The 15,524-nt window shown below is 41.1% G+C and overlaps 1 protein-coding gene across 2 annotated transcripts in view; it reads right to left on the reverse strand.

The window, feature by feature from the left end:
- Positions 1-5,484: 5,484 nt before the first annotated feature.
- Positions 5,485-15,524, reverse strand: part of slc25a21 (solute carrier family 25 member 21) — a 105,512-nt gene continuing 95,472 nt past the window's right edge. For both annotated transcript variants that reach the window (XM_074661072.1, XM_074661073.1), the window contains 6 exons: positions 15,378-15,437; positions 11,440-11,547; positions 11,171-11,335; positions 8,599-8,780; positions 7,487-7,539; positions 5,485-6,314 (listed from right to left, as the gene is read on the reverse strand). In XM_074661072.1, coding sequence (XP_074517173.1) covers positions 6,253-6,314; positions 7,487-7,539; positions 8,599-8,780; positions 11,171-11,335; positions 11,440-11,547; positions 15,378-15,437 — 630 coding nt within the window. In that variant the 3' untranslated portion in view covers positions 5,485-6,252. The remainder of the gene's footprint in view (positions 6,315-7,486; positions 7,540-8,598; positions 8,781-11,170; positions 11,336-11,439; positions 11,548-15,377; positions 15,438-15,524) is intronic.

Genomic DNA, 15,524 nt, shown 5'->3' on the forward strand with positions numbered 1-15,524 from the left:
TTGGTGTTCATGGAGTCTGCCGGTTGTTTTGGGGGAATCCTAAACAGTTTCTATTCTCAGAGGACGTCCCCCTGCTCTGTTAGTGTAGCTAACTTCAGGTAAATCCAGGCTATTGTTGCCCGCCGGCCTGTTTTACATGAGCAGGAAACTGCTTTTCATAAAAAATATATGTGCACGCTCACACGAGGCCTGTATTTTCTATTACCGAGCGTCACAGCTCACTAGGAAAGTCCATCAGCAATTCTTTGAGCACGCACAGGCGTTGTCACCACTTAAAGAAATTCTTTTAAAATTGTTTTGGTCATTAAAATAACTTGATCTAATTACAGTTAATATGGGCCTTTCTATATTCATAAACATTTACGCCTGAATATTTTCCTCAATGCTGAAGGAACACATGGTTTAAAGAAATTAAATGATATTTATTTTATTATATTTTATATAAATATATATAAAATATAATAAAATAAATAAATAAATACTTCATTTAATTTCTTTAAACCATGTGTTCCTTCAGCATTTAGCAAATATTAATATATAAATATTCATACAAACATTTATTTATATGTATATATGTCTGACAAATAATATTTTGTACAATTTATTCAGATATATTTAGGGTCTAAAGCACAGGTTTTATGTTAAAAATTAAGTGATAAAAATATAAAATACAGTACAGGGCTACAACTAATAATTATTTTCATTGTTGATTAATGTGTTGATTATTTTCTCGATTAATCGATTAGTTGTTTGGTCTATAAAATGTCAGAAAAATTGTGAAAAATGTCGATCAGTGTTTCCCGAAGCCCAAGATGACGTCCTCAAATGTCTTGTTTTGCTCACAACTCAAATATATTCAGTTTACTGTCATAGAGTAGTAAAGAAACCAGAAAATATTCACATTTAAGAAGCTGGAATCAGAGAAATTTTGTCTTTTATTCTTAAAAAATGACTCAAACCGATTAATCGATTATCAAAATAGTTGCCGATTAATTTATTAGTTGACAACTAATCGATTAATTGTTGCAGCTCTTAAATACAGTAATATTACAGATGTGATATTTTCGAATCTCACTGATTATTAGTTTGAATTTATAGAAAATGCTGCTTTCAGTAAATATCTCATATGGGAGTGGTATTATTTTGAAGGCCCTACTATCCTTTGTAAATAATAGCAAAGGTCTAATGTCGTGCATTATAATTTGAAGTCATAAAGAATATTTCAGTTGGATTTCAGCACGTGCAAGACGCAGTAAATTACAACATCACTGTTTAATTAAAATGTGAGATCTGTGAGCCGAAGCGTCCCAGACTCCCGGGGCGAGGTGGAGTCCGTGTGCATTCAGAGAGCCACAAATAGGCTCATTGGCCTGCGGTCTCCAAGGTCATCAGACATGTGACCCAAACACGAACCTCCAGCGGCCACAGAAAGGCTCAAACAGGGCTTGTCAGGGCCGACTCAACGTGTTCATTACAAAAGAAAAGCACGCGGCCCGGCTGACAAATGACATGTTTGCAAAATGATGCAAAAATACTTTCTGAACGTTTCAGAGGGGGGAAAGTGTAATAAATTATGAGCGCGTCTGGCAAGCCCTGTCTAGCCCTGCAGTGGAGCTTTAAACAAACCGGGCGCCATTTGTAGATTAATAACTTGATAAAAGTGCTCACCTGCTCTTTTACATAGCATTACCTGCTGCTAAAGGTTCAGAGGCCCCATGTTTCCATTCCTCCAGCGTCAACATGTGACAGTGTCAACAGTCCTCCCCGCGCCGGGGCTGATTTGACTTGGAAAGCACTCGTCCCCGCATCCAGTGGTCACGGACCGTTGCTCAGGGATCGTAGTGTTTCTTTGACCGTATGTGAACCACATCACAGGGACGTGATGATCACACAGTCGCTGTACCAGCCAGCCCTCACGGCCACCCCCCTCCATGATCTACCATCCAGCATCCATCACGTACAGTAAATGATGGTTAACTCTGTTGAGTGGCATGAAAAAGTCGTTACATGCCTCTTTTTTTTTTTTCTCCTTTACCTCAGCCTACACACAACAAGGCCAAACAACTTTTCCTTTCAACTAAGCTACATGGACTGAGCACAGCCTTGTTAGTCTCCTCTGACTCATGCAGCAAAATTAAAATGTGGTCGTCTTAATTGACAACAGTATTTAAAAAATAGGAACAGTGTGTTTTCTAGACAGGAGGAACAGCTTCTCGAAAGTCTAATAATCCCAGCTCTTGTAGTCTAATGTTGGTCAGCTTTGTGGAGGCGAGGGTCTAAAAACTTATTAAAATAGGGGCAGACACGTGTTTATAATTAATGATGTTGGGTCTGACTTCAGTGTCATATGGTTATCTTTACTTCTCCACATGCAATCAGAAACAAGACAGGGTAACACAGAGCAGAGCGCAGTACTTCATGCGTGTTCCTGCTCAGTGAATGTTTCTAAAAGAAGCTGACAACAGCCAGAGTGTTTTCTTAATGCTTTAAAACAGCAACGTTGAGCACACAGGTGAGTAAAACTTCTTAAAAAAAAGGGCTCGGAAAATCACAACATGTCTGGTTCTGTGTCTTTGGTATGTACGCACACGGCGCCCAACATGAATCACTGCTTTTCTTACACGTAGCGTAAATCCTGGACGTTTTAATTTATATTAATCATTAGCCACATTGGGAGAGACAGGCACGGCCATGTCCAAACTGCAGGCTTGTCAAAGTGGAGTCACTGAATTGATATGTTACAGGTAAAGATGTACATGGGCAGGGTGTAAAGAAAATAAGGCGAAGGGGGGGGGGACTTTACAGAAGATTTATGATCAGCGTCGTGTGAAGGGAATCCAGGTGAAGGGTGGGTCTGTTGCCTAGCTACCAGCAATACATGCGGCACATGTTGCAAGCTGTCAAAGGCTGAAACAAACATACACCACTCTATTACAGAAAGGACAGGTTAAGCGCTTACAATTCCATCAGTCTGCAAGCCGCAGTTGTTAGTCTATCACCGCGGGGCCCCCGGGCAGAAAACCAGGAGCAACTTCACTCTGGCACAGAGAGAAACTCCCACATTAATGATGACTGTCAAATGCCAACGTGGCTCAATATAAGCTACTACCAGATGAGATGAGTCTCTTACAGGGACCCCGAAGGCTGTGCAACAGGTGTGTGTGTGTGTGTGTGTGTTTGCATGTGTGTGTGCATATTTGTGTAAGAGATAGACTGGCAGAGGGAGAGAATTTGTGCGGTAACTCCCCCCTCCTTCACCACCACCATTCCTGAAGCCACATTTGCATTTCTTGAGCTTGTTGTTTTAGCTTGCACTAAAGCTACGCTCAGACTCCCTCGCCAACGACAGAGAGAGAGAGAAAAGACTGACACTCGGTTGGCTAATACAACATCTACAGCTGACAGCTTCTCAAACAACTAAGTGCTCAGATAGGGGGGGTGAAAGACGAGGAGGAGGAGGAAGGTGAAGAAGTGGTAAAGTGAAGGAAGGTGATACGTAGCGCCAAGCTGGAACGCTCCCAGTGTGAGACAGACACGCAACAACACAAACATGCAGGACACACAAGTGCTCCCAACACACACAGTGACACCAAGTGAGGAGTTGAATTTTCTTGTTTTTTTTATTTGTTACCAATACACGTATGTAACTTTAACACAAAGGCTAATATTCTACATTGAGATAAAAGTCAAACTAACACAGTTTCTAACCAATAAAAGATTAGTCCAGTTTAAAGGCAGGGTTGGTAAAGATTTTAGAAACATTTCTTTTGTTATATTTTTTGAAATTCTCATTACATCCCGACAGCAATCAACAAATCAAATGCCCTGACAAAAAAAAAGGCTATGACAGTTATGAGTGCTAACAATAGCCATGTTCATTGTTTATGTTCATTATGGTATGTTTATGTTCATAATGATAATTTTGGGGGAGTGGCTTTGGATGGAGGCCTGAAGCGACGGATTGTCTGTGTTGCTGACTTGGTCACTTTCTCGCTAGATTTAGCAACTTTTGGAGCTAGTGCTGCTTGCTACTTTCATTGGAAAAGAGTTGACAACACTAGTCATTTTTAAAAATCTAGTGAACTCTTGCTAGTTTCTCATGATCGCCCACCCTGCCTTTAAAGGAGGTACATAAAAATATTAGTCATGCAAAAAGTTATTCCTTAAAAAAGTTCTGCAATAGGCCTCAACGATATCAGTGTATAAGAAATTCTCATACACAATAATTCTTATTAAGAATTATTGGGCGCTATTGCGGCTATTTGGTTCGTTTGAGATATACAGTAAGGCTCAGTGTGATCACAGTATATATTTGGAATATATGATATATGTATATGAAAATGTGTACATACAGTCAGGATTTATGTGCGTGTATAGTAGGGCTGCACCAATACTGGATCAGATATCGACTGATATGGACTCAAATAGCTCCATCGGATATAAGTGGCAATGTTGACGTTCTATTCAATTCAATTGTTTATATACTATATCAGCCCAGTCGCACAGCAGTTCGTGATATAGCCACAAAATTGAATGTATTGATTCGTGGTCATAGACACAAATTTCACTTTTTTTTCATGATGGTCAGCATGAAATCAATTAGTATGTAATTGTGAATCCGGAAGTATAAAGAGCAGCGATCGCCGCGTAGGGAGGAGGTCAGGGTGGATGGGTGGGTCACAGGAGAGCGCTGTTCGGTACGAAATCAGAAGTCAAATTTGATTTATTTGTCACGTAATACTTTCATACCTAAGTTACAGCACTTCCGGAGTTATTTTAACCCAAACCACAAACTTTTCCTAAACCTAACCAAATAGTTTTGTTGCCTAAACCTAACTAAGTCAATATATTCCTAATTTTATTTTGAAAAGACTAGAGTGGAAATTGACACGTGCATCATATGTTGCTGGACATTTGCAGGAAAAAGCACAAAAAAAAATACGTTGTTGAAGGTCGTGCTGAGCGTCACCAAAAAAAAGGGAAATTCGTGTTCATGTAAGAATCAAAAAGATTAAGTTTTGTGACTATTTCCCAAACTGCTGTGAGACTGTGTTGACGTTATATATTAGAAATCAGAAAATTTAAAATCCTGTGTAAGTTTTGACCAATTTGTTGCTGCAAAAAAGGTTGTTATTATTTTAATAATAAAGAACTGTTCAGTAAATTTACTGTATATGTATTTATTTGTTGGGAAAGCAATGTTTAAGTCAAGCCTGATGATCCCAGTCACTTCCACACAGTGAGGCAGAAAAGCGTGTTAATTAAACACTGGTATCGGATCAGTACTCTGTATCGGCCGATACCCAAAGTCCAGGTATCGGTATTGGGACTGAAAGAGTCGGATCGGTGCATCCCCAGTGTAAAGATGTTCCTCTGCTGTAGCGGGTCTGTTGCGTACTTCAAAAGCTGCATCTCAATGAGCAGTTTATATTAAGATACGAGTGATGTTTGATAGAGACAGATGATCTGAGTCTGGACTCAGTATGTGTCAGTTTCATCATATAACATGTATACTTCAGTGCTCTACAGTGGGTCTAGAGCTGAGGTTTTATATTTTGTAATCACGCTTTCGCTTCCTTCTCTGTTTTATTTCATTAGAAACTGAACATTAAACCTCCTGAGAACTTGGTTTCAAATATTTAGCATGATAACATAAAGTGTACATAACGTACTTCATGAAAAAACATTATTCTTCAAGATCTCAAAATCTCGAATCATTTGCTTCTTCAGGACAGTGGGGGTGTGGTTTGCTCAGATTTGACGTACACTAGTGGCAACACAAGCAAAACAAGCGCACTGCCCACTTCCAACCTGTGAGAGGAGCACAGAAAAAACTACAAAATGCATAAATCTCTCATGTGAAATAACCCAAACTGTTCTAAATTTGGCAGAAAATATTGTCTTCATGTAGGACCCCGTTACTCATAGTAGGAGGCTGATTGAAAAAATAGGTTTTCAGGGCCGACTGATTCACTGTTAACAACAATTTGTCAATGTTCAAATATTGTTTTTAATTCCTGAGAAACTTCGATGAAGATGTAGTTTTTGCTTAGAAGGCTGCATTAAGACAAACTGTAATGCTGATTTGGTATTTCGAAGAGCATTATTGTGTATTCAAGGTAAAAAAAAATACGAACAAACAAAAAACTAATTTGGTCTGACGTTACTGGAGTCAGTAACAATTTTGGTAATGAGGTACAATCCATAAGGCACTCTCTTGGGTTTCCTTTCTGTTTTTTTGTTTTTGTTTTGTTACCAGTTCTTCTGTAGCCATCCAAACACATATTCATAGACCAGCAGCATCACTGCTCCACCTGTAACCCAACAGAGGGGAGAGACGCAGTGAATAAACACGTATTCTGCTAGTGAATAAGCATGAACTCCCCAACCAATAGAAGTTTTACTATCATGTGTGGGAATATACTGTACTACAGATAGTAATGACAGGGTTTGGCAAATTAGGACAGACTAGTGGGGTAGGCAGTGGTTCTAGCTCACAGTATTTCCATTGAAATTGTATAAATATCAGGAACAAAAACAACAAAAACATGGATTTTATATTTTTGTTATTGCGTACATGGTACAAAATAGTAAGAATAAATACGTCTGAGTACAAGGAGTGCTTGTTCCCGACTCATTTCATTGGAAACACTCGTGAATTTAACACTAACATGCTTTGGAAAGCTCTGTCTAGATTAATAATTTGAGAGTTCCCAGACATAAAAAATATATATTTCAGTTTTTTTAGGGCCGTCAAAGTTAACACGATAATAACGTGTTTAAGCAAATTTGTTTTAACGTTACTAATTTCTTTAACGCATTAACGCAACTTGGGATTTTTAATTAGGGGCTCAGTTTTAGAACTAGAGTGAAGATACTGACATCATACGACACTAGAAAACCTAAGGAATCCATTGGTACCAACCATGTCATACTAGCTTGTTGCAGAGGAGGCTACATAACACTGCAAACTTATGGTAAATGTTGGCGAGGAAAAATATTTGTTATGCTAAATGCAGTACCTGTGAGGGTTTCTGGACAATATTTGTCATTGCTTTGTGTAAGTAAGATAATTAAATACTTGAGAAATCTTTTGAACAGATAATAAATGTGTGATTAATTTGAGATTAATCGTGATTAAATATTTTAATCAATTGACAGCCCTAGATTTGACATTTTTGTTATCGAGCACACGGTTCAAAACAGTAAGAATAAATACGTCTGAGAGGGAAGTAGTGCTCGTTCCTGACTCATTTCATTGGAAATACTAACATGCTTTGGAAAGCGCTGTCTAGATTAATAACTTGAGAGTTCCCAGACATAAAAAAAAAGATAGATTTCAGTTTTTTTTTCAACCAATCTCAATATTATTCAAACAAAAATTATCAGGTCTAGTGCAAACTGGACCCTTTTCGTCTGCTGTAACAGGCAATTTGTTATTATAAGGGCATTTTTAAAATCAGAATAAATAACTTTTAATTGTTACCTGGTCCAAGCCTCATTATCTTGGGCACCAGTCCCTTGTATAGTGCCAAGTACCTATAGAAAGAAAATAGGAATGTTAATAATGTGCAAATACAAAATACTGAAATTAAAACTCAAGACTATTTTTATCCATGTATACCTTCAGTTTGTGTAAAGGCTGGAGTGTGGCGGTGAGTTCTTGCCTGTCTGTCTGTCTGTCTGTCTGTCTGCTTGGCTGCCTGTCTCTCACCCCATCGTCAGGTACATAGTTGGGGTCTTAACGGCCAGCGGTGGCGAGTACCTGCCCCTTAATGCATTCAAGGTGATCAGTGGCTGCCTGCCTCCGCCTCGTGCTCCCTGTCCCGCTCCCTGCCCCCGCCACTGATGGCGTTAATAAGGCTCGACCCACTTCCTCCCTGGCCTTCTGTCTGATTAGATTGACCCGTGGAGCGCCGCGCGGCTCGTTAGGGTCTGCTTAACGACGTCTCCCATAGGGACCACTAATTAGCTGGGACTGTGTTGTGTTAGAGTAGGGGACTGGATGTGGCGACGGGGGCACCCTCCATGCACCCCTGCGACGACAACGTTCCAGTGCCGTTCCTGCAGCAGCCCCCGAGGCTCCTGCGTCCACTAACTACAAACATCTCGCTGGCCCTTGTCTAGCGGAGCTGCATGGGGGAAAGTGGAAAGCCGAGGGCAATTGCTAACATAACAAGCGTCCTTTCCTTGAAGCTTCCATTTAGAGCTGCCATTCTTGAGGCTTGAAAATATGTTAACATTTACTGTATGTCTGACAGACTGCAGAAATGTATGATCACACATGTGGGGAACACGACCCCGAATGTAACGTCACTATTTGGTTTCCATTCATCAGATCGCAGCTTTGCATCAAGCTATTCATGCACGTCTACTGTAGTTAGTGCAGAAACTAACACTGCACCATCAAACCCTGCTAACGTGTAGCTGCAGCTGGTACATTTGTCTTTTCTGACAGCCAGTTTGGCAGACAACCAACTATCAATTGCTAACAAAGCAGACAAAGTGGCTCATTAATTTTTGGACGCATCGTTGACAGTGTTTCATTTTTTATTTTTTTTTACTGATGATCCCCTACTTATCCCCCCTTGTTCTTACCCCTCCTCTCGGTACACCAGTGCCATGGACTGGAAGCAGGTGCGGTACTTGATCTCTCCGGGTACGGGCTGGGGGCCTTGGATGCGGCTCTTGGCTACGTCGAAGGGAATGTTCACGCAGGAGGAGATGGTCCCAGACACCAGGCCGATGGCAAACTTCCTCAGGAACTCCAGGGTAGGGTCCTGGTCAAGAAGAAAAGATACAGGATTAAATAACTCAGTGTCTATTGGCACCCGGGTGAGAATAGTTACACGGCAGCTATTCGGCTTTTTACACCCGATAATAGTAGTAGTAATACAAAGAGCGATAAAGTACATGAAAGCAGTATGTTTTGGGGGATTAATGGGTCAAACTCAGGACTATCACCCTGGAAATCTGGGGTTCAAGTCCTGTGAGAAGCCTATTTTTCACTTAAGCCCCATTTCCTCTGCAGGAACTTTCCCCCGGAACTAGGAACCTTTTGAGGAACTCATTGCATTTCGAACGCAGAGACCACGGTCTAAATTAAGCCCAGGGGACATTTTACGGGGCCTTTTTACCCCCAAAAAGGCCCTGGTCGGGGGGTAGTACTTTCTGAAAGTACAGGAACCTTCAGGGAGGAGTTTGCAGTGATGACCGTCGCTGATTGGTAAAACACACACATACACAGCATTGTTGCTTCAACTGTAATGCTTCATTCATAAACAATAATGTACTCCAATATCGATTTAGGACCATTTTAGGACGAGGGGAGAGCATTTCTCCCATTTCATGTTGCTTTTTCATACGTCAGTGGACTAATTTGCCTAATTGTCACAAGTCTTTAGACAGTGATGGAAACAGTGGGCTGATGGAACCTGTTTGTTCCTTGAAAAGTAGTTCCTGGGACTAAAAGTCAGCTTTAGTTGAGAAAAAAATAAATATGAAAAATGGTTAGGTTTAGGAAAAATATACATACAGTACATATACACAAATAGTATCTCATGTGTGCCCATTCGGGTGGGTTGGGTGCAAATAGCATTGTTGGCTTCGGACACCTGGGTGCTAAGAGCATCTGCCTTAAAATAAAGTATGTATGTTCAACGAGCAACATTTTACTGGAAACTAAATATTATTTCACTAAACATAATGGTAAATAAAACTTACAGTAATACAGATAAAGTAGTGTGATGGAGTTGTGAGACATTATGTGTATGTATACGTGAGTGGAGAGCATGAGGGGGCTTGTGCATATGACTGCAAAGCTGGCATGAAAGCCCTGATCATTTTATGGTAGCGGGGGGCAGATTAGTGCTTCCTGACCGTGGTGCAGCGCTCTGATTGGCTGAGCAGAAGCACATGTTCTTTGGGGAGCCAAGACGGAGGATTTATAAACAGGGTGCATGCAGGCAGACTGGGGAGGCATATGGGGACAATTTGGGTAATTGGGCTGTGACTCGGCACAGGGGTATTACTGTACCAAAGAAGCCCAGACTCAGAGAGCTCTGACAGCTAATTGGCCGGGATATTTTTACAAATGACAGCAGCCTCTCTGGTCCGGGCCTTTCTCAAGCGGCTGGACACCCTGAGAGCCGAGGTAAATCAACAGCTAATCCCACTTCTTCTGTTTTTTTCAAGTGGGATGTGGGGAAAGGGGGAACATACCCTCAGCCTAAGTACACCCATCAACCCACTTCCTAACAGCCTAAAGCAAACATCTCCTCACACATTCACTTGTGAATGATGGCAGTGTGCTATCTGCCTCCGCTGTACTATTAAAATAGAGATATGAGAGGAGCCCGAGCTCGGCCAGCTTCATTTAACTACGGTCATGTTTGAGTTGCAAGCTCATTGCTCATGTTGCTGACAAAAGGGCTTTGGAGAAACGCCAGTATCAGCGCAGCCTGTAAGCTGTCGGAGGCCACAATATTTATCCTTTTCTGACTCGACAATAGCCGCTGTTAGCCTCTCACAAACAGGATCATTCCATCACCGTACATACCGATGGATCATTCCCAAAAGCGACGGCCACAATCTAAGAAGAGAGCTATTTGGGTCGTCCAGCCACATAATTATCATTCACAGAGGATGACCACTTGCTTCTCTGCACACCATGCGTCACTGGAAAAAATGTTGAAAATATAGCAGAGCTTTGGCTCCCACTGTAACCTTCTCTTGAAAATAGTACCGTTGTCTGCTTCCAATTAGTTCATTGGAGTTAATCTAATGCTCCGGTTTGTACATGTGGAACCGGCGTATGGTAACGTTTCCATTAAACAAAATTAACTTTTGTTTGGGCCATCAGGCGCTGCCGGATGTGTAATCTGAAACTTTGAGGATGTTATGACGAGCAAACAGACGAGGTATTAGCCGGGGCTGATCTTACAAGCTCCTCTCTGATTTTTGCTTCCTCCCTGCCGTGGCAGTCAGTAACTAATCACGCTGTCGAACACTTGCAATTTCCCACTGGCGAGGTGACACGTGAGTATCATATAGCCTGAAGTTAGCAAAAAATTTGGTGAGGTCAAGGTTACAAATGCCAAAGCAAAGCTGAAGTGTCCCAAAACAGCACTGGAGGTCGGAGTGTGATCATAGATTTTGATTGGCATATTACCGGGTTGGTGGGAATAGCATCCTTGACGTTGAAGTAGAAGCCAAAGTAGATCATGTTGAAAACTCCATGGCGTCCCAGTGTCGATGTCAGTCCTTTATTCAGGCCCCTCAGTCCGAACCCGTCTGACTGAATTATGCGCCTTGCTTGAGCGAATGAAGAGGGTTGCTGTATTGGAGAGAGTGAATTCAAAAGGAAGACGTGTCACATGCTGACAGAAAACCCAACGGAGCATGTAGAGAAACACATTACAGTATTTTATTCCTATCAACCTCTGTGAAGGAGTCTCTGTTGGCCTGGAGACTGACTTTCACCACTTCGAACGGATTGACGACAACAGCCTCAGTCAAGCCTGCGCCGAGCCCCGCTACAGACAGTGCCTGGGGGGAGACGGACATGATTTAGGAGTGAGAATGTGCAGATAATATTTGGGTAGAGACAGAGCAGTATAGACAAACTGATGTAGACAATGAGGGAGATTGTGTCCGAGCTATGAGAGCTCGATGCCGAATCGTAGTTTGGCTTTCAGAAACTTGTTCCCCGAGTCTTTTTTGTCTCGTCTAAAATGGACATTTGTTTCTGTCACGCCTGTCATTGTTCAGATGTTTGAAGACACCTGTGTTTGTTATCATTTGACAAAATGTTAGATGACAGACGGGAGGGAAAGGAAAGGTGAACGAAAGGAGAGGAAATAGGAATGTGAGGGAGGTAGCACGCTGTTTTAGATTCATCTTTAAAAAGGTGGAGAGATTAAATCAAAGAACTCAACAAAAACAAAATATTAAGAATATTTAATAAGCGATTAATCGCATGATTGTCCATGATTAATTGCACATTTTTATAAAAATATGCTCAAATCATAATATGGCAAACTGCAGCCCAACAGGCAACAACCGATTTCAGAGGGGAGACTCATGGGTACCCATAGAACCCATTTTCATTTACATATCTTGAGGTCAGAGGTCAAGGGAACCCTTTGAAAATGGCCATTCCAGTATTTCCTCGCCAAAATTTAGCCCGCAATCGCAAGTTGCGTTAAAGAAACTAGTGGCGTTCAAACAAAGTTATTATCACGTTAACTTTGACAGCCCAGTTAATTTCAAAGAACCAACACACCTTATTTTGTGCCACACGAAGAGGTAACAAGTCCACCACCTATTTATAAATGTGTAACCATAACATGTAATTAAACATTGGGTGTTGCAACACTGCATCTATTTGCATGGGGCAGGATATGTCTGCATGCAAGTCTGTGTGTGTGCGTGCATGTGTGCGTGCTCGCAGAGAAGCGTAATGGGAACATGTCATGAACGCGTCTTTAGCTCATTACTCTTCCTGCCTCTTTATCCTGCTGTCAGGGCCCCGGGACCCATCCTCTCAGACATGCCTCGCGATGTTTACACAGCCAGCCGGCCACGTTTTAATTCCTTATTTGTATTATTACTGTGTGTGTCCTCATTAATCAGAGTGAAGGCATTCAGCTGTGCCACGCTGAACAGGAGAGAGAGAGAGAGACATTCAGAAGCAATCTGTAATTCCCCCCGCACTAATGATCTGATGTGATTACAGTACTTGATAGGCGAGGGCCTCTGGGGGGGAAATGGGGTTGGAGGTACTTGAAGAAGAGGAAGATGAAGAGATAGAGAGCATGATGGATGAGACAGGTAAACAATTCTCCACCAATGGCTGTGAAAACAAGACGAGGATATACGCCGTGCCGGGGCGGCCTCCACGTAGAGTCACAGGTAAGCCATCCATCACGCCTGACACTTGGCTGCCATCTGAATAGGTGGTGTGTGTGGTGACCACACCCCGGCAACGCAGATCTGTCTAGCTTAGAACTCTGACTCAATATAACAGAAAGCAGATTAGTCAAGAAGGATGAAACCACTTGTAGATTCATGGCCTGAGGTGTAACCAGTCAACAGAACTAACAACCGCCAAGCAAACACACACAGGCGTCTGTTAATTAGGACAGCGTTGTGTTCGCCATTATTCTGGCTTCACTCCAGCTCACTGAATTTCTAATGAAACAATAACTTTGCGGTTTACGTGACAAGTTTTAAACGGTGTTTTGGTTAGGAATGCACCGAAACCTGATATTGGGCCAATACTGACTCAAATAGCTGGATCAGGTATCAGTGACAATGGGGCTGATCTATTCAATTCAATTCTATGTTTATATACTATATACATTATATACTGGGATTTTTTAACAAGCAGCTGGTGTGCGATTTATTTTTTTACTAATAAATAACAATTCAGTAAATTTATATCCATGCATTTATTTGTTGCATTTTGTTTTACAAAGTTAGGAAAGCAATATTTAAGTCCAGCCTGATGTTGCCTTACACATAAAAGAATGATCCCAGTCACTTCCACACAGTGAGGCATACAGCTTATTAATTAAACACTGGTATCGGATCGGTACTCGGTATCAGCCGATACCCAAAGCCAGGTATCGCTATCGGGAGTGAAAAAGTTGGATCGGTGCATCCCGGTGCGTTTTGGCCGTTCACGTCCTCATTTTACTTAAAGTTCAGACAGCACGCAACCAGTAAAATTAGATTTGTATCAGTTTATAATGTTTTAAATAGGATTACATTTGCCAATCCTAATCACTATACGTTTTTCTCACACTTGGGAGCCCATAAAATCAAAACAAAACAATGGCTCTGCAATAAAAAATGGCTCCTGACAAGCTGCCAGTTGCACTGACTTTACACAAAGTGGTAGAAACCAAACTTTTCCTCTGGCTGCCCCGTTGCCTGGAATAAAGCTCACACAGTGGTCATTAGTACCACCCTGATCAGCTGATTTTAAATGCAACACCTCATAAAGTTAATTCCTAAATCTGAGTGAAACTGGAACTTTCAGGTTCCATTTAAGATAGAAAGAAACCCATTTGTAATCATGCCATTTACTACAACTACAATCTTACAGCATAATCAACATTTGTTATGTGGTTTACTCCATTTGGTTGGACCGGTATCATTGTTTTTCTTTTATAAAACTATGTAATTCAAGCTAAATTGGGCCCAATTGTTATTTATTTAAAGGGCGAGTCCATCTGCATTCTGTTCCATTTTTTTCAAATTGAAACGGCCACTCAGCCGCTGCAAAAAGCAGTGACATAGGTTACCAAAGTAAGCTAATCGAAGCTAATCAACAAGGTTATGAATAATGTGAACGTCAGCACTATCTGAGCCAAAGCTAGCTATGCTAAGTTTGAAAATAGGGTAAGTTCAGATTTGTTGACGTGGGGTTGTATGTATACTCTCGCGTTCTGCAAGGTAAAACGTGGCGTCCACACAGCAGTACATTTCTTAGCTTCCATGCCGGTACCGACCGCGATCTAAGTTACTGTATGCAACGTTAATACACTGACTATAAGGATGTATATATACTGTACGTGTAGCAGAGTCATCAAGCAGAAACCTACGGCAGGTCACGTGAGAAAAGTTTTTAGAAGGGCATGGGAAAATAGCATTTTGATGCTAAAACATACATACTTTGCCCAAAATTTGGATATCGGATTTGAATACATAAGGAACACCTCTGGAAAGCTACAGAATGATATAAAAAAATAAAAATAAATAAATAAATAATGGACGCGTCTTTTAATTTGGTCCAAGAACTGTCAGCTACCTTTATGTATCTATATCTGATATTTGAATGTGTTAGCCATCAAGGATGTTTTCATATGTGCTTAACACCAAACAAAAGTGTTATTTCAGGCTCTCTTTACTTAATCCCCACTTCAGAGGTTTACTTTTTATCCTGTCCAATGTGAGATGACCTTCTGTTTAGTCAGTAAAGCTTCCTTTATGACAATTTTATATTTGTCACGACAAGTAAACTCGAAGAAAACCGTTACACAAAACAGAGTGAATGTTTTTTTAGCAGAAGCTGAAACAAGGGTTTGGGTCGCCACATAAAGACAAATACGTAAAATGTGCAGTTAGGTGTACTCATGCATTACCTGTATTTGTACAAGAAACTGTACGATCACAACTCTGCATTGACAAGAACATTTAAATGAACTTATTCGACTGTTCATATTATTCTTGGCATTTGTCTTTGTTTCACCAGCCTTCAGCAGTTGAGCTGAACCGTTGATTTTTAACACAGTAACGCTCTTCCTAGTCCTGTGTGTGTTTGTTTTTCAGGTGAGAGTGTATTCAGGTGTTTTTTACGTGTAAAGACTCACCACTCCAGGAGACAAAGGGGTCAAAGTTAGCAACTTCTTGTATTGCTCAAAGGTGAAAAACTGCAGAGGGAAGATCAGGATACACAAACAGTCAGAAAGTGATTCATAAACTGACATCTGTACACACACACACACACACCCCACATT

Source organism: Sebastes fasciatus, chromosome 15, assembly GCF_043250625.1.
Source record: "Sebastes fasciatus isolate fSebFas1 chromosome 15, fSebFas1.pri, whole genome shotgun sequence".
Classification (NCBI taxonomy): domain Eukaryota; kingdom Metazoa; phylum Chordata; class Actinopteri; order Perciformes; family Sebastidae; genus Sebastes; species Sebastes fasciatus.